The sequence below is a fragment of the Pecten maximus genome, chromosome 16 (genome assembly GCF_902652985.1).
Source record: "Pecten maximus chromosome 16, xPecMax1.1, whole genome shotgun sequence".
Taxonomy (NCBI): domain Eukaryota; kingdom Metazoa; phylum Mollusca; class Bivalvia; order Pectinida; family Pectinidae; genus Pecten; species Pecten maximus.
The window spans coordinates 18,956,460-18,981,236 of NC_047030.1; the positions used below are offsets into that span (position 1 = coordinate 18,956,460).

General features: G+C 37.2%; 1 protein-coding gene across 2 annotated transcripts in view; it reads left to right on the forward strand.

Moving 5' to 3' along the window:
• LOC117345166 (espin-like) overlaps positions 1-24,777 on the forward strand; it is a 73,126-nt gene that overhangs the window by 13,319 nt on the left and 35,030 nt on the right. For both annotated transcript variants that reach the window (XM_033908169.1, XM_033908170.1), the window contains exon 4: positions 21,921-22,043. In XM_033908169.1, coding sequence (XP_033764060.1) covers positions 21,921-22,043 — 123 coding nt within the window. The remainder of the gene's footprint in view (positions 1-21,920; positions 22,044-24,777) is intronic.

Below are 24,777 nucleotides of genomic sequence, written 5' to 3' on the forward strand. Positions count from 1 at the left end.
TAGACAGGGTTGACTGACTCTGTATGGGCGTCTATATAACGACCATCTAGTAACTATCAAGGTCACTGATATCTTTTCCTTTGAGTGGCCTTTATAGACAGGTTTGACTGATTCTGTATGAATGACTGTCACTTGTCTCTGCTTCCTTCAGTGGCCTTTATCGACATGTTTTACTGGCTCTATATGAACATTTATATAACGGCCATCTATCTGTCATGTAATCTCAGTCCTTTGAGTGGCCTTTATAGACAGGTTTGGCTTACTGTATATGAATAAAAATGCACTGACCTGCCTACAAAGGTCATCTTTCCTCTGCTCCTTTGAGTGTTTTTTATAAACAAGTATGCAAATTCATTGAATTTTTTAAAGTGTAATAATCTGAAATCATGTTTTGCCTCCTTACATGGGATTATAAAACAATTAATTTAAAAGCAGTTAAGGCAGGGATTTCCCTTTAACCAATGGGTTAGATGTTTGCTTAGATATTGTGAGGTTGCTAGTTTCAGGCCCAGGGCAGATATTTTTCATTACTCCTTCCTATTACATATTAGGTGTCATTAACTACTCCAAGTGTAAGCTATAGGAGATGGTGAGGCTTCTTTGAGTCAAACAACATGGATCGTGGCTGTCCTTGGGGGTAAAGACATTGTGAAGGAGGGAGAAGTGTTAAAAGTTGAGAGTATAGCAAGTTTGAGCCCCAGAGACGGCAGGGTATTTTTAGCCCACCATCAGCAGATGGTTTGTTATCGCTATTTCTGAGAAAGTACTGAAGGGATCTTTCTCAAATTTCATATGAAGGTTCCCCTTGGTGCCTAGTTATGCATATTGCATTTTGAGACCAATCTGAAAATAACATGGCCGACAGGCAGCCATCTTGGATTTTGACAATTGAAGTTTGTTATCGCTATTTCTGAGAAAGTACTGAAGGAATCTTTCTCAAATTTCATATGAAGGGGCCCCTTGGTGCCTAGTTATGCATATTGCGTTTTGAGACCAATCTGAAAATAACATGGCCGACAGGCAGCCATCTTGGATTTTGACAATTGAAGTTTGTTATCGCTATTTCTCAGAAAGTACTGAAGGGATCTTTCTCAAATTTCATATGTAGGTTCCCCTTGGTGCCTCTTTATGCATATTGCGTTTTGAGACCAATCGGAAAACAACATGGCCGACAGGCAGCCATCTTGGATTTGACAATTGAAGTTTGTTATCACTATTTCTGAGAAAGTATTTAAGGGATCTTTCTCAAATTTCATATGTAAGTTTCCCTTGGTGCCTAGTTATGCATATTGCGTTTTGAGACCAATCTGAAAACAACATGGCCGACAGGCAGCCATCTTGGATTTTGACAACTGAAGTTTGTTATCGCTATTTCTGAGAAAGTACTGAAGGGATCTTTCTCAAATTTCATATGGAGATTCCCCTTGGTGCCTCATTATGCTTATTGCATTTTGAGATCAATTGGAAAACAATATGGCAGACAGACCGCCATCTTGGATTTTGACAATTTAAGTTTGTTATCTCTATTTCTCAAAGTACTGAAGGGATCTTTCTCAAATTTCATATGTAGGTTCCCCTTGGTCCCTTGTATTGCATTTTTGGACCAGTCTGTCCTGAAAACAACCTGGCAAACAAACAGCCATTATCGTTAAATCTCAAATTTCTTATATAGCTAGGATTCCCTTGTTTGAAAAGTACTGGAGGGATATCTCAATTTGCACAGATTAGTAAAAGGAAGGGAAAAATAGAGAGAAGATCAATCTGACATAGAACCTATAAAGATCATTCAATGGTGGGCGCCAAGATCCCTCTGGGATCTCTTGTTCACTACTCCTTCCTATTACAGATTTAATTTCTGAATGGTTTGTACTTACAACTGCTGTACATGGCGTGGTACTTTAAGGTCGACAGGTACAGGTCTATCTGTCACTGTCTTCGTCTGATGCCTCCAGACTGCGGTCTCCACACCTTATCACCTGTAATTAGCAGGTAAAAACCCAGAGGCCCTTGTCTCACACCATGTGCCGACAAATTTTGAATTATCTTTGTAAAAAGTATTAATGGCCCAAGGGTAGCATCTGGTGTATCTTGTATTTGACCAGAGTGGTAAAATCTTGTTTTACTTTCCTTGTCTGGATATAAGAAATTCTAAGTCAGTTAAGCCAAATTTTTGTTGAAGTTTGTAAGTCAAAATTTTAGTGGCAGGGACTGTAAAGACATGTGAGTCAGAACTTGTGGGATGGCAATAGTATCGGTAATCTGTATGTTATTAACTTTTGTTTCATAGGCCTTCTGCTCATATGTGGTTCCAGGGATTATCACATAATTTGGTTTAAATGATCTCCAGGGTGCTCATTTCAAAGTTTTAATGCAGATTGTACCCACTCAGGGGGCAGTAGTGTCAGATGGAATATGAAATGGATATGGTGCAGTGGTATAAGCTGCAGGTATTTCTATCTAGGTGATTAAGTGCCGTGGATCATGAGTTTGAGGCCCTGTCAGGGCACGATAAAATTGTCTTCATCCTTCATTTGTGTTACTCTGTTATATACTTAATGGATATCATGATACAAATACACTCAGGCTACTACATAGGTCAAGAGACATGTAAAGATATATGTAAAATATCACAACACTATGTCTACAAGAGCACAATTAGTATAAAGTATGATATTGAAGACCTGATGATGGTTATAGGGAAAATTTCATACAAGTCTGACACAATTTATGACAAAATTTCATTTATCTTGTAGATTAACGTAAAAGAACGTGTCTCATGCATCTCATATGAAAAAGAAATCTTACATACACCCTTTTAGGTACATAGTATGTACAGTATACTAAACAGTGAAACAAACAACTTAAAGCTACTGTAACATTTTAGTACAGAATGTCACACCTGTGGTTTATCACCTGTAATTAGTACAGGTGAGCAAGTAGTGGGAACTGGACAAATGACATTTAATGCAAATGCACCTGAGAGTGATAAAGCACCTGATGATGGTCATTATCACCCTGACTCCTGTTTTTGTGTTCCCAGCTGGCATTAGATATCTGTCATTACGCTGTCTTATCCCAGATTGATCAAGGAGCAAGTTTGGCTCAACTGATCACATACTAATTGTTATCGTCTTGTTCTAAAAAAAAACACTGTTTCCATTTTTAGCCCACCATCATCAGATGGTGGGCTATTCAAATCGCCCTGCGTCCGTGGTCCGTGGTCCGTGGTCCGTCCGTCCGTCCGTCCCTCCGTCCGTCCGTAAACAATTCTTGTTATCGCTATTTCTCAGAAAGTACTGAAGGGATCTTTCTCAAATTTCATATGAAGGTTCCCCTTGGTGCCTAGTTATGCATATTGCATTTTGAGACCAATCCGAAAACAACATGGCCAACAGGCAGCCATCTTGGATTTTGACAATTGAAGTTTGTTATCGCTATTTCTCAGAAAGTACTGAAGGGATCTTTCTCAAATTTCATATGTAGGTTCCCCTTGGTGCCTAGTTATGCATATTGCATTTTGAGACCAATCAGAAAACAACATGGCCGACAGGTAGCCATCTTGGATATTGACAATTTAAGTTTGTTATCGCTATTTCGGAGATAGTACTGAAAGGATCTTTCTCAAATTTCATATGAAGGTTCCCCTTGGTGCCTAGTTATGCATATTGCATTTTGAGACCAATCGGAAAACAACATGGCCGACAGGCAGCCATCTTGGATTTTGACAATTGAAGTTTGTTATCGCTATTTTTCAGAAAGTAATGAAGGGATCTTTCTCAAATTTCATATGTAGGTTCCCCTTGGTGCCTAGTTATGCATATTGAATTTTGAGACCAATCGGAAAACAACATGGCCGACAGGCAGCCATCTTGGATTTTGACAATTGAAGTTTGTTATCGCTATTTCTGAGAAAGTACAGAAGGGATCTTTCTCAAATTTCATATGTAGGTTCCCCTTGGTGCTTAGTTATGCATATTGCATTTTGAGACCAATCAGAAAACAACATGGCCGACAGGTAGCCATCTTGGATATTGACAATTGAAGTTTGTTATCGCTATTTCTCAGAAAGTACTGAAGGGATCTTTCTCAAATTTCATATGAAGGTTCCCCTTGGTGCCTAGTTATGCATATTGCATTTTGAGACCAATCCGAAAACAACATGGCCGACAGGCAGCCATCTTGGATTTTGACAATTTAAGTTAGTTATCGCTATTTTTCAGAAAGTAATGAAGGGATCTTTCTCAAATTTCATATGTAGGTTTCCCTCGGTGCCTATAGCTATGCATATTGCATTTTGAGACCAATCGGAAAACAACATGGCCGACAGGCAGCCATCTTGGATTTTGACAATTGAAGTTTGTTATCGCTATTTCTCAGAAAGTACTGAAGGGATCTTTCTCAAATTTCATATGTAGGTTCCCCTTGGTGCCTAGTTATGCATATTGCATTTTGAGACCAATCAGAAAACAACATGGCCGACAGGTAGCCATCTTGGATATTGACAATTTAAGTTTGTTATCGCTATTTCTCAGAAAGTACTGAAGGGATCTTTCTCAAATTTCATATGTAAGGTTCCCCTTGGTGCCTAGTTATGCATATTGCATTTTGAGACCAATCCGGAAAACAACATGGCCGACAGGCAGCCATCTTGGATTTTGACAATTGAAGTTTGTTATCGCTATTTCTCAGAAAGTACTGAAGGGATCTTTCTCAAATTTCATATGTAGGTTCCCCTTGGTGCCTAGTTATGCATATTGCATTTTGAGACCAATCGGAAAACAACATGGCCGACAGGCAGCCATCTTGGATTTTGACAATTGAAGTTTGTTATCGCTATTTCTCAGAAAGTACTGAAGGGATCTTTCTCAAATTTCATACACAGGTTCCCCTCGGTGCCTAGTTATGCATATTGCATTTTGAGACCAATCGGAAAACAACATGGCCGACAGGCAGCCATCTTGGATTTTGACAATTGAAGTTTGTTATCGCTATTTCTCAGAAAGCACTGAAGTGATCTTTCTCAAATTTCATATGTAGGTTCCCATTGGTGCCTAGTTATGCATATTGAATTTTGAGACCAATCGGAAAACAACATGGCCGACAGGCAGCCATCTTGGATTTTGACAATTGAAGTTTGTTATCGCTATTTCTCAGAAAGTACTGAAGGGATCTTTCTCAAATTTCATACGCAGGTTCCCCTTGGTGCCTTGTTATGCATATTGCATTTTGAGACTAATCAGAAAACAACATGGCCGACAGGTAGCCATCTTGGATTTTGACAATTTAAGTTTGTTATCGCTATTTTTCAGAAAGTAATGAAGGGATCTTTCTCAAATTTCATATGTAGGTTTCCCTCGGTGCCTATAGTTATGCATATTGCATTTTGAGACCAATCGGAAAACAACATGGCCAACAGGCAGCCATCTTGGATTTCGACAATTGAAGTTTGTTATTGCTATTTCTCAGAAAGTACTGAAGGGATCTTTCTCAAATTTCATACGCAGGTTCCCTTTGGTGCCTAGTTATGCATATTGCATTTTGAGACCAATCGGAAAACAACATGGCCGACAGGCAGCCATCTTAGATTTTGACAATTGGAGTTTGTTATCGCTATTACGGAGATAGTACTGAAAGGATCTTTCTCAAATTTCATATGTAGGTTCTCCTTGGTGCCTAGTTATGCATATTGCATTTTGAGACCAATCGGAAAACAACATGGCCGACAGGCAGCCATCATAGATTTTGACAATTGAAGTTTGTTATCGCTATTACGGAGATAGTACTGAAAGGATCTTTCTCAAATTTCATATGTAGGTTCTCCTTGGTGCCTAGTTATGCATATTGCATTTTGAGACCAATCGGAAAACAATATGGCCAACAGGCAGCCATCTTGGATATTGACAATTGAAGTTTGTTATCGCTATTTCTCAGAAAGTACTGAAGGGATCTTTCTCAAATTTCATATGTAGGCTCCCCTTGATGCCTAGTTATGCATATTGCATTTTGAGACCAATCGGGAAACAACATGGCCGACAGGCAGCCATCTTGGATTTTGACAATTGAAGTTTGTTATCGCTATTTCTCAGAAAGTACTGAAAGGATCTTTCTCAAATTTCATATGTAGGTTCCCCTCAGTGCCTAGCTATATATAGTTTTGCATATTGGGACCAATCGGAAAACAACATGGCCGACAGACAGCCAGGGCTGTTTCTGAATTTACACAGATTAGTAAGACTTAGAGGAAGGGAAAAGTAGAGAAAAGATCAATCTGACATAGAACCTATAAAGATCATTCAATGGTGGGCGCCAAGATCCCTCTGGGATCTCTTGTTGTAGTATTCAATGAATTTTGTCTTTTCTCTTTTATTTCAGCAAATCGTATTACATATATCATAGTTATCATATGTGGTACATTTATACTGTATAACACATCTTTGTGAATTGCATGTCATTATTAAAGGAGGAATATGATTCTGTCTGTCTGTTTGTTTGCTGAGTTTTTTGCACCATGAACAGACATAGTCTTTTTGAGGTTGGGTCATCTTGTAGTAGTTGGTGACCACTTCACTGAACAACATATGGGAGGCCCATTGCATGCCATCAAGAGATATTAGGATAAAGTGTTTTGCCTAAAGACATGTACCGTATTTGACCTAATAAGGGCGCCTGCTCTAATAAGGGCGCCCCTACCTTTTTTCAAGGAAATAAATCTTTGACCGAGTGTCAAAATGGTGTTCAAAAGTAATAATTCATGTGAAATGTTTTGCTTCTTTATGTGTTCAATTTTCTTCAGCAAATTAAGTAACTGGAATACAGTTTTCGCCACATTTTGTCTATTCCTACAGATGACATGTCAGTGCAAAGGGCACCCGAAACTAAACACACATACAAATAATAACTTACCATCTTTATTTGAAGATAAAGTAAAAGACTTCATCCTTGTTGATAAATAACTTTTGTTCAGAACAGAAAGCTAGTAAAAGACATTGTAAATCAATTATTAGATCAAAGAAAACGATGTCTGATATGATCTGGGAAATCACCTGTGTCTATAAATAGAACACAAAAGTGGAACACACGTTCTCTGGTCTAAAGATCAGCTGGCATGGTTTACAAGTTTACAGGAATATTCAAGTGATGTTTAAGCTTAATATATGATAATGAATAGATATCTTCATCTGGAAATTTTTTATGACTCAATATTTTACCGTTTCCACAGCCTTGGGTATTCTGCTATAAGGTATAGTCTGTTTCATAAAACTTCAGAATAGCTAATCTTAATAAGGGCGCCCCCACTGTCAATTACCCGCGCCCTTATTAGGTCAAATACGGTAGGTTGAGTTCAGGCTGAGAGACAGGCACTTTTTGAGGTCCTCACTGACATGTCCATAATCTAGTTTTTGTTTCTACTTAATTTTGAGTTTTGATATGATTATTGTAATTGTTATTCAATTAGAGCATCTGTCTGTGGTTTGGAGGACTTGGGTTCAAATTCCAGTCTGGCCCTTATATGGCATTGAAGTACATTAAGACCATGCACGCTAAGACCACGTCGTGTGTTGATATCAGGGTGTTATTACATCATACGTGACTGAGATCAGATAGCACAGCGTGCATCTCCAAACTTAAGTGGTACCAGGAATTAAGTCATCACATTGGACTTCTGTACATAGCAGTTCTCCTTTCAAGGATGTTTATTTCAGTGTTTGTATTTATCTTAAACGCTTCTGTTTAAAGTGTGATCTTTATTTGTAATAGACCAAGAGGACACAAACACAAATATTAAATCAGTGGGTGGTAGGATTATTGCAGGACAAAAAACATTTTCTAGCATTTTTTCTCAACTTTAATTGGACACAGTGTTAAATACGGTCTCTGTTACTCAGTTGGTCAAGCATATGATTCAGCTCAGGAGGTAAGTTGGGGATAATCACGCTGAAGACCTGGGTTCGATTCCAGTTGGGGCACTACGTAGGTATGTGTTTTTCCATGTTCTTTCACTCATAAGCTATAGTAAAAGTAAATATAACACTGTACTAGCCCGTTAATATGTGGGACACCGGGTCGTATTACCTGTCCAGATTCAATAAACTGAAATATTAGCCATAAACACCAGACTCATAGTGGGGCTCTGCCTAAAAAGTCAACATAGTCATCTGCTGTTCTAAAGATAGGCGTTCCATCACATGATCAAGCTTCCTGTTACTGTAGTACGCCTGGTCTACCTGTTATTACCTGTGTGTTACTTGTGCAGTCGTTAAAGGTGTCCACTTCCTGTGTATAGGGTGGACGGCACACTGTCTCGTTACAGCTTCACTATCAGTGTGATTCTGTTGGATACTTATAAGCCTTCTATACAGGTAAATCTTGTTCAATTTTAAATCAGTTGTTATAGGTATTACAAGGAATATGTAATGTTAGACTTTACCAATATTATATCTGTCTTTAGATGCCTTGTGAGCTGGGATTTTAAAGGTGCATGTTGAGATCAATAATTTGCATTGCTGAAGTATGTCATTTGGTGCATTAGATAGAAGAATATGTACTTATAAGTCTAATTTATAAATACAAGCATGAGAACAGAAAATTACATTTGTGCTTCAAATATTTGTTAATATTCAATATTTTAAATGTTTTATATCTTTATGGTAATTTTGTTTTGAAATGTATATTATAATTGTCTCACTCTTTTAAGTTAACTATGAATCATCAGATCTGATGTCAAAAATAAAAATAATGCTTTGGCTGCTACAAATGATCAACAGCCAGATATTTGTATCAGGCATATATTGCTGCTTTCTGTAATGTAATAACATGTTCAAATGATAATCAGCTCTTTCTGATTAATCATATCTGCCCACATATAGCATGTCACCATGTTGAAATCATGTAAAAATGTTATCATTAAGCTGGTTGATATACCTTGATGTACTATTCCTCCCACAAGATTGATATCATTCCCTATAGGTCTACTTAGTATAGGATAGTCATTGGGGTATAAAGGTATGAAATGAAAATTTCTGTCTAACCTGTCAGTCAGCTAGCACCTGCTTTTGCATCAGGATATAAATGCATGAGTTAATATTGATTTAAGTTCTGCTTGCTTTCTTCAGTCTGCTTGCCACCTGTAAGGCAGACTGAAATTGTTTCACACAAATCTAATAAATAATACATTTGTGTCAAGTCTATTTTTCCTACACCAAGAATAATCTCCCTTGAAGGAGAAAACATATCAGCTTCTTTCTTTCCGAAAATGTTGACAAAACAATCCTCCAGACCACAGATCTTCCTTTTACAAGAATTTCTGTCTTCATACAATGTTCATAGATATTTTATTATAAATTTAACATGGTCTAGATAATTTCTGTGGCAATATATAAGTTGTCATGAAATTTCAAACAAGCTGGTTGAACACTTCTGAATATGATTTAAATGTTTGTGTTGTTAATCTGGACTCCGTACAGTTACCAGACATAGTTTCTTTAGAGAGAGTGACCGTTGGTTGGTCTTGACCGCAGTAACCAAAGTTAGTTTCTCTAGAGAGGGGACCCATTGCTGGTATGGACACTAATCACCAAACTTAGTTTCTCTAGAAAGAGGGACCCATTGCTGGTCTGGACACTAATCACCAAACTTAGCTTCTCTAGAAAGAGGGACCCATTGCTGGTCTGGACACTAATCACCAAACTTAGTTTCTCTAGAAAGAGGGGACCCATTGCTGGTCTGGACACTAATCACCAAACTTAGTTTCTCTAGAGAGAGGGACCCATTGCTGGTATGGACACTAATCACCAAACTTAGTTTCTCTAGAGAGAGGGACCCATTGCTGGTCTGGACACTAATCACCAAACTTAGTTTCTCTAGAGAGAGGGACCCATTGCTGGTCTGGACACTAATCACCAAACTTAGTTTCTCTAGAGAGAGGGGCCAATTGCTGGTATGGACACTAATCACCAAACTTAGTTTCTCTAGAGAGAGGGACCCATTGATGGTATGGACACTAATCACCAAACTTAGTTTCTCTAGAGAGGGACCCATTGCTGGTCGGAACCCTTGTCTGCTGTCTAGAGAGAGGGACCCATTGCTGGTCGGAACCCTTGTCTGCTGTCAGTAAAGCCTTTGCCAGAGCAACACATTTCTCTCATGAATTTCCATTCCAGTATGCATAGATTATATATGAAATGGGAATTACATGTACATCTGAATTTGAGTAGTGTTGTGATTTATGTCTCTTCTTAACCATATCATTTCATAATAAATTATGAAATATATTTTGCAGAGTGATAATGCACACTTTAGGCTGCAGTGTATATATATAGATATTTCTGATTTATGTATCAAGTTTTTGTCATCTGAATGTCCTTGTGTGATGTAATACTTGTAATTAAATGCTACTCAACAGTCTAAAACCGAAAATTCTTAAAAAAAACTAATGTTAAGTATGAATATTCAGGAAGTAATATGAATTCCATTTTATCAGGCTATATAATAATCTTGATGTGAATCACAAGTCTGTCAAAACATTGCTTTTAGTTTGTAATGGTCTCCCCTTTATATTGTTTAACATCCTATCAACAGCTAGGGTCATTTAAGGACAGCCTCCATTTAAGAATGGCCTAAACCCTGTGTATTGTTTAATTCCATATCAACAGCTATGGTCATTTAAAGACAATATTGCTATTTGGAGAGTCTCTCTAATTTTCAACCCAATAATTCTGTATGCCCCCGCCATGAAATGGGGAGGCATATACCCATGTCTGTCCTGTCCTGATGCAATGTAACTGGCTATTCTCAGGAACTGTTGGGGTTTCGGGGTGTGTCAAGTGGCAGCGGGGGCGTTTATGTCTTACAGATATTTTCTGGTTTTTTTTTTTCATTTCTTTGTACTTCTAAAATTGAAATAACATTTGTATATAGTCAAGAACATCTTGAATTTATCAGCAATTCTGCACACATATCTGAAATGTAAAGTTAAAGAAAGACATCATTACTTCCATATATGTATATTCCTCCTGTTTCAATGACTATTGATCTGTCAAATATCTGACATTTCCACTATCTATTAACATAATGTGCATACGTTCAAAATAGGTGCTGTATTCAGTAAAACAATGCACATGTCTTCAACCATATACAAATGCCTGAACTAGATGTAAGTGGTACTAGATTATGTAGTACATTATAATCATAATGACAATGACAATTGTCTGAACAGGATTTAGGATATACAGGGATTTGGGTACCCCATTTCTATTGTTCTATTAGATTAGCACTCAGTGTTGAATTTGCAGTTCCAAGATTGTATATATATAGCGTTATAATTACTTGAAAATTGATCTTTCCAATCGAAATGATAAATATATTAAAGAACAAAACAAAAACAAAAATAAAAAGTACTTTTAGTTAATCAAATAGTTGTTAATTCAACCACCTGAATTCATGACAGATATCCTGATAAAAGTTATGTAGGGCAAATTGGTGACTTAATGTGTACTTGATCTTCTATAAATAGCATTTGTGGGAGATAACAGAATTTGAGATAATGCAATGATGATTGAGTGCACAACTCTTGCTGTCAATGTTTAGGTAAGTTACATAGGTAGTTTACTTTTAAGACTTCTGAGATAACTAGGATTATTTTGAGTTGCCTCTAGCTGTGACAGAACTCCTGGGTATCAACACTTTAGGCCCTTTAAGAATTTATTATGAGTCCTTCAACGACGAAACAGTTGTATGATGTCCCTAACATCACTGACGAGTCGTAGAAGGACAAAACAGCTGTATGATGTCCCTAACATCACTGACGAGTCGTAGAAGGACAAAACAGCTGTATGATGTCCCTAACATCACTGATGAGTCTTTGAAGGACAAAACAGCTGTATGATGTCCCTAACATCACTGATGAGTCCTTGAAGGACTATACAGCTGTATGATGTCTCTAACATCACTGATGAGTCTTTGAAGGACTATACAACTGTATGTCGTCCCTAACATCACTGATGAATCCTTGAAGGACGATACAGCTGTATGTCGTCCCTAACATCACTGATGAATCCTTGAAGGACGATACAGCTGTATGATGTCTCTAACATCACTGACGAGTCCTTGAAGGACGATACAGCTGATTCATGTTTGGCTCTACTGTATCTTACTCTCAATTTGTATTGAAAGGTGCTAATATAGTGTGTGTTGTACAATCCTTTGTCATTACAATATGAAATGTAATACACTGGTAATATATTAATGTCTTGTCAAGGAAACCTAGGTTCACATTGATGAGAGGGAGCTAAAGAAGGGCTGAACTGATCGAGTAACCAGTTATGTTGAGTTTTGCCACTTTTGTTGTAACTCTTTTTAGCATCAGCATTTTTGACATGAAGTCTTAAGATAATGGACTGAATATATGTCCAACATAGACCAACACACAAATAAGGTAATAATATAATATGTCTATGTTATTGGCAAAAGTAGCACTAACTTAATATAATTCATGAAAATTTAATGAGTGACAGATCTGATGGGATCAATAATCTGTAGTATCAGGGCAGTTATGATTGTTATACTGATAATCTGGTCGGTAGTCCAATCTAATGCTTTACTTTCTTGATACTTTTAATAAACTTCCTAGTTTCCTAGATTATGATGGTCTCTATTGAGGTATATGTTAATTTGAGTAATTTGAGAAAATGTGAGGAAATTTCATGCTTTTAGAGTAAATAGCAAAAAAGTAACATGTATGCATTTGCATATATAATCAAGGTGTTTCAATGGTGTGACACAAACCTATAAGTTCTATAATAATGACATGAAAACAAAATGGATTCAGACCAGAATACTGACAAAATAGTTACTGGGATTTACAACAGATTTTCAACTTAATACAAAGAGGACAGGGCAGATTAACAAGAGACAAAACTCTGGGACGGTAGAGAGGAAGTGACATCATATGAAGAGGATGCACCATCATTACGGAGGGACCAGACCGAAGTGTCAGGGGCAGTAGATAGAGAGGAAGTGACATCATACAAAGAGGTCGGACCATCATTACGGAGGGACCAGACTGAAGTGTCTGGATCAGTTAGAGAGGAAGTGACATCATATGAAGAGGTCGGACCATCATTACGGAGGGACCAGACCAATGTGTCTGGGTCAGTAGAGAGGAAGTGACATCATACAAAGAGGTCGGACCATCATTACGGAGGGTCCAGACCGAAGTGGCCGTGTCAGTAGAGAAAAAGTGACGTAATACAAAGAGGTTGGACCACCATTTGGTTTGGTTTATTTTGTTTAACGTCCTATTAACAGCCAGGGTCATTTAAGGACGTGCCAGGTTTTGGAGGTGGAGGAAAGCCGGAGTACCCGGAGAAAAAACACAGGCCTATGGTCAGTACCTAGTAACTGCCCCACATAGGTTTCGAACTCGCAACCTAGAGGTGGCGGGCTAGTGATAAAGTGTCAGGACACCTAAACCACTTGGCCACCATGGCCCCTGGGACTGGGACAGTAGAGAGGAAGTAACGCAATACAAAGAGGTTAGACCATCATTACTGAGGGACCAGATCAAAGTGTCTGTGACTGCAGATATACAGTGGCATAACATAAAGTCATTGAACCAGGATTCTGTTTGTTTTCTTGGTTAATTGCTCTGTGAACAGCCACTGTCATTTTAAGGTGGGAGTCTCCTTGTAGTAGTTGGTGTCTACCTCACTGAACAACAAATGGTAGACCCATTAATAGGAATTTAAGTAAAGTGTTTTGCCCAAGGACACAACCACGACAGCACAGACCTGACCTGAGGTTATGTTTTCGGCGCTCTAACCTACTGAACTTGAACAAGGAATAGTGCTGTGGCTTCACCAGATGTTGTAGTGTAGGAACTAGAAATGGTGAGGATGTTACTTAGGAATTCTTTGGACAAGAAATATTAGTGACTGTTGAGTGCATATTTGGAGGAGGCTAAGAAGGTTTTGGGATAAACTGTTTGTAAAGCTTACAAGGAGACTCTTCACAACAAGGATTACACGGGGGGACAAGCATCATCCAAGGATTACACGGGGGGACAAGCATCATCCAAGGATTACATGTACATTAGCTATATAAATGAAAGCACCCTATATAGCTATATATGCCCCATTGCTGGCTAAGGTATGAACCTGTCTGCATAAAGAGTAAAAAAAAACACAAGCAGTTTATTATATATAAGATCTTAAATGAGTTTTCCTTTCATGAATTTTTATGAAACAAGCCTTAGAATTTTTTTTTAGATTAGTTTCATAAAATCTCAAATGAAACTAAAACAAATTTAAGATGCTTTATATCACATGATTAGGAAAACTAACATTTTAATGTTTTGAAGTAGAAATGTGGGGGACAAAATAAAATTGAGGAAGCCATTTTGTTGCACCATTTTCAATTTAGGACATAATGTTATTGTCCGTATTATGACGTCACCATCGATTGTTAAGTCATGATGTAACGCTATTGTCCGTATTATGACGTCATCATTGATTGTTAAATCATGATGTAACTTTATTGTCTATTTATGACGTCACCATTGATTGTTAAGTCATAATGTAACTTCATTGTCTATATTATGACGTCATCATCGATTGTTTAGTCATGATGTAAAATTATTGTACATATTATGATGTCACAATCAATTTTTGATTGTCGCATCTAATGAAAAACACTCAAGGGTATATATTACACTAGTGACATATACAAAAATATTACATGGATGATTCACACTGGATAACGGGCCAATTATGTGATAAAATCGAATACAGTGAATTCAAAGAAGAAAAAAAAAATGAAAATAAAAACAGGCACTTGAATTACGTAAACAAGTCATAGGAAAATTAAGTAAACATGTGTTGACTAGCTGAATGTCACTACAGCAAAGAAGCCAATATTGGCAATTGGAGATGTGTGGCTAATACTTCTCTGACTCAAAGAGACAGACATTACCAGGAGTATAAAAGCAGTGTAAACAATTGCAGCAAAATGTTCAAAGCAAGTGGGGAAGATGGAAATTAAGTCGTAGAATAGCTGAGGAAAAACTGAACCACTTCATTTGTCTGAACTGCGGCACAATAATGAGTTAAACGAAACATTAGATGCTATAGCATAAAGTGAAGGGGATGTCATGTAATTTGAGAGTTTGTTCGTGCTGATGAGAGAAGGTAGATAGGATTATATGAAATCCTTTGTTTTGTGGACACAAAGAAAAGTAATGACAATGAAGATATTCACCACTTCTCTAGCACATCCTTATTTAAAGGTACTTCGTATATCTCCGACAAAGTAACCAAGTAATTGTAAAAAAGTAATTTTCTTAATCATTACATTGATTGTCATGTATACAGTTTATATGATACTAAAACACCCCATCGATATTTACATTACCAATATAAATCACCTACTTCCTCATTTCAACCACAGGAGATGTAAACATACCAAAATCCAAGTTAATAAAGGACAGTGTCATATTGGAGGTCATTGAATAGTAATTCATTGTAATAAATTGGTGTTAGTAGGCCTCCCTGTGTATGGGTATGGGTAGATCTATAATCCGACGTGTTATCTAGTACATGTGATATGAGCTTTGTGATGACAAGGCTCTTTGTAGTGATATTGATTCTGGGGTGAACTGTTATGTTATATGGATACGCCCTTCTTTACAGACAATTTTTTCAGCTTTTGACATTTCCTTACAATTATTTGGCCATAGCATCCCTGGTATGTGGCTTATGTATAATGAACATACCCAAACGTGTGTGGTTCGACACTCCCTGTGGTGGTTTGCGTTTCTCGATAATCTGAGAAACGAGCTGATCTGTGCTGTCATGGTAATGGTCAAGACACTTTACCTTAATTGCTCTGGGTGCCATGCGATAGGCCTCCTATATGATCAGTGAAGAAGTCACCGACTACTACAAGGAGACCCTGCCGCAAAATGACCCTGGCTGTTCACAGAGCGATAAACCCAGCAAACAGACAAACAAACCAATGTTTCAATATGTGTCTGTCAACATAAATCATTAGTTAGATAATACCTGTAACTGTATTTATGCTGAAATAAGTCTATAGTGTAAAAGTTTAGTATCAAAACTTTGGGAGGGCTTACTTGTGAACCAATCTTAGCTTACCGTTTTGAGAATTCTGCGAAAATGAAGTATGCTAAATTATCTAAAAGACTTCTTCTCATAATGCAAGAGCCCCAAAGACCTGATATTTGGCTTATTGCATGCTGGGTTGAGGGGCTATCAAGATTGTTCAAATGAATGACCTTGACCTTCTTATTTGTAGATGGGAACTTGCTTGCAGATAAATATGGTACCGACGTCACTGTAGCAAGTTTCTCTCCTTCCAAACAGGGATAATTGTGAATACCTTATATTATAATAAGAAATTCTGTTTAAGACCATCTGATAGAAAAAGCTAAAAACATATTATAGATAGAAAAATATTACAGGTATACCTGCTATTAATGTGATGAATGAATCGGTTAAGGATTGTTTAAATGACATTAGAAGAATAAGGTATAAACAGTTAACAGGTAAAGAGAGGTGGTAATTATAGACAGGTGGTAGTTATAGACAGGTGGTAGTTATAGACAGATGGTAAAGAGAGGTGGTAGTTATAGACAGGTGGTAAAGAGAGGTGGTAGTTATAGACAGGTGGTAGTTATAGACAGGTGGTAAAGAGAGGTGGTAGTTATAGACAGGTGGTAAAGAGAGGTGGTAGTTATAGACAGGTGGTAAAGAGAGGTGGTAATTATAGACAGATGGTAAAGAAAGGTGGTAGTTATAGACAGGTGGTAGTTATAGACAGATGGTAAAGAGAGGTGGTTGTTATAGACAGGTGGTAAAGAAAGGTGGTAGTTATAGACAGGTGGTAGTTATAGACATGTGGTAGTTATAGACAGGTGGTAATTATAGACAGGTGGTAGCTATAGACAGGTGGTAGTTATAGACATGTGGTAATTATAGACAGGTGGTAGTTATAGACAGGTGGTAGTTATAGATATGTGGTAGTTATGGACAGGTGGTAGAGAGAGGTGGTAGTTATAGACATGTGGTAAAGAGAGGTGGTAGTTATAGACAGGTGGTAAAGAGAGGTGGTAGTTATAGACAGGTGGTAAAGAGAGGTGGTAGTTGTAGACATGTGGTAAAGACAGGTGGTAGTTATAGACAGGTGGTAAAGAGAGGTGGTAGTTATAGACAGGTGGTAGTTATAGACAGATGGTAAAGAAAGGTGGTAGTTATAGACAGGTGGTAAAGAGAGGTGGTAGTTATAGACAGGTGGTAGTTATAGACAGGTGGTAAAGAGAGATGGTAGTTATAGACAGGTGGTAAAGAAAGGTGGTAGTTATAGACAGGTGGTAAAGAGAGGTGGTAGTTATAGACAGGTGGTAAAGAGAGGTGGTAGATATAGACAGGTGGTAAAGAGAGGTGGTAGTTATAGACAGGTGGTAGTTATAGACAGATGGTAAAGAGAGATGGTAGTTATAGACAGGTGGTAAAGAAAGGTGGTAGTTATAGACAGGTGGTTAAGAGAGGTGGTAGTTATAGACAGATGGTAAAGAAAGGTGGTAGTTATAGACAGGTGGTAAAGAAAGGTGGTAGTTATAGACAGGTGGTAAAGAGAGGTGGTAGTTATAGACGGGTGGTAAAGAAAGCTGGTAGTTATAGACAGGTGGTAAAGAGAGGTGGTAGTTATAGACGGGTGGTAAAGAAAGGTGGTAGTTATAGACAGGTGGTAAAGAGAGGTGGTAGTTATAGACGGGTGGTAAAGAAAGGTGGTAGTTATAGACAGGTGGTAGTTATAGACAGGTGGTAGTTATAGACAGGTGGTAAAGAAAGGTGGTAGTTATAGACGGGTGGTAAAGAAAGGTGGTAGTTATAGACAGGTGGTAGTTATAGACGGGTGGTAAAGAAAGGTGGTAGTTATAGACAGGTGGTAGTTATAGACAGGTGGTAGTTATAGACATGTGGTAATTATAGACAGGTGGTAGTTATAGACAGGTGGTAGTTATAGACAGGTGGTAAAGAGAGATGGTAGTTATAGACAGGTGGTAGTTATAGACAGGTGGTAAAGAGAGGTGGTAGTTATAGACAGGTGGTAGTTATAGACATGTGGTAATTATAGACAGGTGGTAGTTATAGACAGGTGGTAGTTATAGACAGGTGGTAGAGAGTGGTGGTAGTTATAGACAGGTGGTAGAGAGTGGTGGTAGTTATAGACAGGTGGTAGTTATAGACAGGTGGTAGTTATAGACAGGTGGTAGTTATAGACAGGTGGTATAGACAGGTGGTAGTTATAGACAGGTGGTAGTTATAGACAGGTGGTAGTTATAGACAGGTGGTAGTTATAGACAGGTGGTATAGACAGGTGGTAGTTATAGACGGGTGGTATAGATTGGAGTTATCAAACAAACATTGGTAGAATAAGTGGTATATACAGTTAACAGATAAAGAGAGGTGGTAGTTATAGACAGGTGGTATAGATTGGAGTCAAATTCAAATCTGTTGGTTTTCTGTGGACATAATACAGAATCCAGACCATCCAAGTCTGTCCATCATATCTTGGTCAAAGTTTTGAAAGTATTGAAAAAGGCAAAATGGCCTGTAGGACTTAAGTTTAACTGTTGGCCATAGATCAGCTGGTGATTTAATGCTTTCTGTAGTTGAGTCAGTACATGTTCTGTCTGCTATGACAAACTTGCTTCAGGGAATGATCCTATCTATACAATACCCCGGTCTCTATATATGGACACTAATGTAGTCAAGGTCATGACTGTCACCTCTAGGTGTTGATCCTGTATGTAATTAATGTACTTAGTGCAGTGCTCTTCATATGCATAAAATGAATATTTATATATGATAACAATTCTAACACTTAATCTTGAGTCTTCTTGGATCTCTGCTGTAACTACAGAAACACAGAGACGTATGTCAAGAAATCGTTTTTATCACAGCCTCCGTTATTTTCACATATTTTTCTTAAGGTTTGTGTTTGTAGAAAAAAGGTATTTCAGTGTTTGAACAATTTGTGAGGTGTCTATGTTCTAGGGATTTTAAAATATTTACCAACTGCAGTGGATCAGCATTCAAAACAATTGCTTAACCCAGGTATGTAAATGTCAGTGAGAGCTACATGTTCCTTCAATCCAGACTAATTTTGGGTGTGAGAAAACTAAAAACATTGGACAGAATACCATCCTCACTAGCATGTGGGCGGTACATGTTGTGGGTGGTGCATGTCATTTTGATATTTTCTATCACGTACCTACAATACATCTGTGTGGTAAATATCTACAAATCATGAGAGAGAAAATTTCTGTTTTATCACAATATTTGGTAGGGGCCAACAGGGGGCACTTGGCTATATTGTTATAAATGTCTTTTTCTCTAGAACAATACAATGGATATCATTCATATTTGACTGGATTGAGGCATTTTTAGGTAGTGAGGATTCTAAATTATACAAATACATGTAGTATAGTGTTGATTCCCCCGGGGCCAGAGGGATGGGGTCCAATAAGGGAAACACAGAAATCCTTTGAAACCCTTTTTTTTTGGCTATAGTTTGGTCCATTTTTGGTCTGAAGCATCCTGGATAAAAGGGAATTCATGTTATATAAATGGTGAGGCTGCACCTTCAGGGGCCTTGGGGTGGTCCATGCATAGTCTTAAACTTAAAAATCATTCTATTTGAATGGTAGGAGTCGGTCCAAAGGTCTGAACCATCCTCAGGTTAAAGGAAATCAATTTCCTATAAAGTGTTTCTGGGACCAAATATATACCATCAAACCTCCATCACCTCTATCATAATAGGAGCATTAGTGCTGACTGTGTGGTGTCCCTTTAACTCCACCATCTCTACAGTAATGCTTGCATCAGTGCTATATCATACAAGGTGTTAATTATATACCATCAAACCTCCACCACCTCTACCGTAATAGGTGTATCAGTGCTGTACTGTACAAGGTGTTAATTATATACCATCAAATCTCCACCACCTCTACCGTAATAGGTGTATCAGTGCTGTACTGTACAAGGTGTTAATTATATACCATCAAATCTCCACCACCTCTACCATAATAGGTGTACCAGTGCTGTACTGTACAAGGTGTTAATTATATACCATCAAATCTCCACCACCTCTACTGTAATAGGTGTGCTGTACCATACAAGGTGTTAATTATATACCATCAAATCTCCACCACCTCTACCGTAATAGGTGTACCAGTGCTGTACTGTACAAGGTGTTAATTATATACCATCAAATCTCCACCACCTCTACTGTAATAGGTGTGCTGTACTGTACAAGGTGTTAATTATATACCATCAAATCTCCACCACCTCTACTGTAATAGGTGTATCAGTGCTGTACTGTACAAGGTATTAATTATATACCATCAAATCTCCACCACCTCTACCATAATAGGTGTATCAGTGCTGTACTGTACAAGGTATTAATTATATACCATCAAATCTCCACCACCTCTACTGTAATAGGTGTATCAGTGCTGTACTGTACAAGGTGTTAATTATATACCATCAAATCTCCACCAACTCTACCGTAATAGGTGTATCAGTGCTGTACTGTACAAGGTGTTAATTATATACCATCAAATCTCCACCACCTCTACCGTAATAGGTGTATCAGTGCTGTACTGTACAAGGTGTTAATTATATACCATCAAATCTCCACCAACTCTACTGTAATAGGTGTATCAGTGCTGTACTGTACAAGGTGTTAATTATATACCATCAAATCTCCACCAACTCTACCGTAATAGGTGTACCAGTGCTGTACTGTACAAGGTGTTAATTATATACCATCAAATCTCCACCACCTCTACCGTAATAGGTGTATCAGTGCTGTACTGTACAAGGTGTTAATTATATACCATCAAATCTCCACCACCTCTACCGTAATAGGTGTATCAGTGCTGTACTGTACAAGGTGTTAATTATATACCATCAAATCTCCACCACCTCTACCGTAATAGGTGTATCAGTGCTGTACTGTACAAGGTGTTAATTATATACCATCAAACCTCCACCACCTCTACCGTAATAGGTGTATCAGTGCTGTACTGTACAAGGTGTTAATTATATACCATCAAGCCTCCACCACCTCTACCGTAATAGGTGTATCAGTGCTGTACTGTACCAGGTGTTAATTATATACCATTAAACCTCAACCACCTCTACCGTAATAGGTGTGTCAGTACTGTACTGTACAAGGTGTTAATTATATACCATCAAATCTCCACCACCTCTACCGTAATAGGTGTGCTGTACCATACAAGGTGTTAATTATATACCATCAAATCTCCACCACCTCTACCGTAATAGGTGTATCAGTGCTGTACTGTACAAGGTGTTAATTATATACCATCAAATCTCCACCACCTCTACCGTAATAGGTGTATCAGTGCTGTACTGTACAAGGTGTTAATTATATACCATTAAACCTCAACCACCTCTACTGTAATAGGTGTATCAGTGCTGTACTGTACAAGGTGTTAATTATATACCATCAAACCTCCACCACCTCTACCGTAATAGGTGTATCAGTGCTGTACTGTACAAGGTGTTAATTATATACCATTAAATCTCCACCAACTCTACTGTAATAGGTGTGCTGTACCATACAAGGTGTTAATTATATACCATCAAATCTCCACCACCTCTACCGTAATAGGTGCATCATTGCAGACTGTGTGTTGTCCTTTTAATACTGTACCATACAAGGTGTTAATTACAAAACATTAAACCTCAACCACCTCTACTGTAATAGGTGTATCAGTGCTGTACCATACAAGGTGTTAATTATATACCATCAAACCTCCACCACCTCTACCGTAATAGGTGCATCATTGCTGACTGTGTGTTGTCCTTTTACAGTGTGTACAGACCCTACTAGCCAATGGTTGTAGTGCTGATATCACAGACAACAACGGCCTGACAGCTGCAGACCTTGCTGACAAGTGCTATCACACCGAATGTGCTAACAAGATAAAAGCTCAGGTAAGTTCACACAATATTATACATAACATATTACAAAATTCAAACAAAAAAGGGACATAGTGATGGATTTTTTACTCCTAGTATCAGAAAAGTGTTAGGTAATATATCTTTGTAAAATGACAGAAATAAAAATATACATGGAAGATTAGGTAATATATCTTAGTAAAATGACAGAAATAAAAATACACATGGCAGATCAGGTAAGAGATATGCTATCCTTGAATTAAAAGTAAATTTTAAATCTTCAAATGAATTCACAACAAGTTGAACAGTGTGAAAGGTGGAATAAGATCTCTTTGAAAGCATATTAAAGTTAAGTTGATGGCCGTGAAGGTTTTTAGTATACATGTATATCTCCTATACTATGAAGAGTTCCAGTGTTATTGAAGGTGTAAAATCAAATCTATTGATCTCTATATTTACCTGTACTCATCTTATACAAGAGTACATACATTATGTATTCTTAATCATGTATACATGATTTCACATAGAGGTAATATAGATTAATCAAGGAATTAATGGTCATCACAATTCTTTAATTTTGGTGTTAGAGCAGTGATATACACTAACGTAATCCATTCTAGTTCAGTTACAAATGTCAATCTTCTAGTGACTTACTAAACATATTATTATCAAATATTATACCTTAACCCTTTCACCCCTACTGACCATATTGGACTTCAAATGATGATTGTATGGAAGAGTCCACAAAAGTTGTTTAGGGTTGAAAGGGTTAAGGTTTTGTACATGCCAGGATAACCTCTAAGTTCATACACTACAACAGTCAAGGTCAATACATCACCTCTGATCAAATTTCCATAGTTTTAACATTAAATGAGCAAGTGATTAGGCAGTATCTCAATTTTATGTCTATAATTTTTGTGTTCAATGAACAAGGTTCCCCCTGGAGTTAAATATTCCAATTCACCACAATTTTATAATTTTCATATTATTAACGATAGCTGAGCTCGCGGTATAACTAGTCATCACAATTTTATGATTTCTATCATTCTAATGCTAATAAATTAGACATTTGATGTAGGACTGTATAAATAGGTATACAGATATGGAGGTTTACATATAAGTGTAAAGATGACACTTGTTATATGGTTAATGCTATAAAACTGATGATACTGGTACTCCACCTAAAACTAATTAGCACTATACTTATAAACACAATACTTCACGTTTATTTGTACACACAGCGTTTCATAAACACAATATTTCACAGGCTTATACCACATAGTAAGATAAAGGCTTGTTTTTTTTCAGCTGTTAAAATTAAATTTGATTACGCCTTAGTCATGCAGGGCAAATTAAAATGTAATGCATTTCAATTCTGTCCGTACATCTTGTCTGAAGTGTCAATCTTCTACTGACTCGGTGAACATATCAAATTTTATTCCTAGATTTAGCTCATGGTTATGTACATTACCTCAAACAAGTTTGTGTTATTAAGTTCCATGGCCAAAGTCATTATACAATAGAAATTCAGACAATTCGTTGATAACCCTTGAGCAATTTTGAACAGATTTAATCAAACTTGATATGAAGGTCAAGACTGTCAATAGACAAACATCAATAGAACCTTGAATATGTTCATATCATTAAACTAAACCAATAAGATAGCTGAGAATGTAGGGATATTATTTATAATAATTTGGATATCTTAAGTTTTTTTTATTTGGAATAAAAGACAAATCACATGAACACGATGCACAAATGTACAGTATATTTTGCTTGCCTCACCTTCACAGGTAATTATCAATTAGTCGAATCACTGACACAAACAAATCAAGGTTAACAGGAAAGCATGTGACTTCACTATCACATTCAACACTTAGAGTCTAGCTGTCTAAAACCAACTTAAAGAACCTAAATAATCTGTAACAAATAGAACTTAAAGCTGACTCTACATGTCTGTGACACTGGGCAGGGCACCTGTATGATATAATGTTTAATGTGTGATCCCACTTGCTTCTGAGTCTGGTTAGAAATTTGTTGATATATGATATTTTCTAAGTCTTTGATTATTCCTCACTTCATACTTTAATTTACAATTTGCTATAGAAATAGTACAAAAAGTTAATACAAAAACAAAGCTCCCTCTAAATCCAATTCACCAAATATAAACGTGTTTTAGGTGGATTTCGTGGGCATAGATACGGAGACCATTTTTTTGCTGCATATATTTCATGATTTTCATTTTCAGATTTTTTTCTGCATTATCAAATGTATTTGTATGATAAATTAAACATCTACATATATATGAATATGCATATGATATACATAAACTTACATGTATATCTTCAAAAGTACTAAATTCAACATGCCCATATATGGTTGCAAAAACTTTGAAAATTTATATATGTTGTGTTTAATGAAAGATTTCATTTGTGTGCGTATTCTGTGCTCGAGCTGTAGCACATTCGTTGATTTTACCGATTTTTTCTGATTTTGTGTGTTGTCACCATTTTGACAGATAAAGGCACCGGTCTACTACTAAGGTAAAGTTATCACTAACCAAGGATATGCATGGGAGAGTGGAGAACGACAACTTAAATATACTCCTATTTCCTCATTACCCAGGTGTTCTGTGTGAATGTTTCCCTATACTATATAATTCCCATTAATGTCAATATCTATAGAAACATCCTTATTGGGTATTTCATTAACTGAAAGTGTAAAACATTGGTGTATTTGGTGTTTTTTCATAAATAGAGAAACTTCAGCT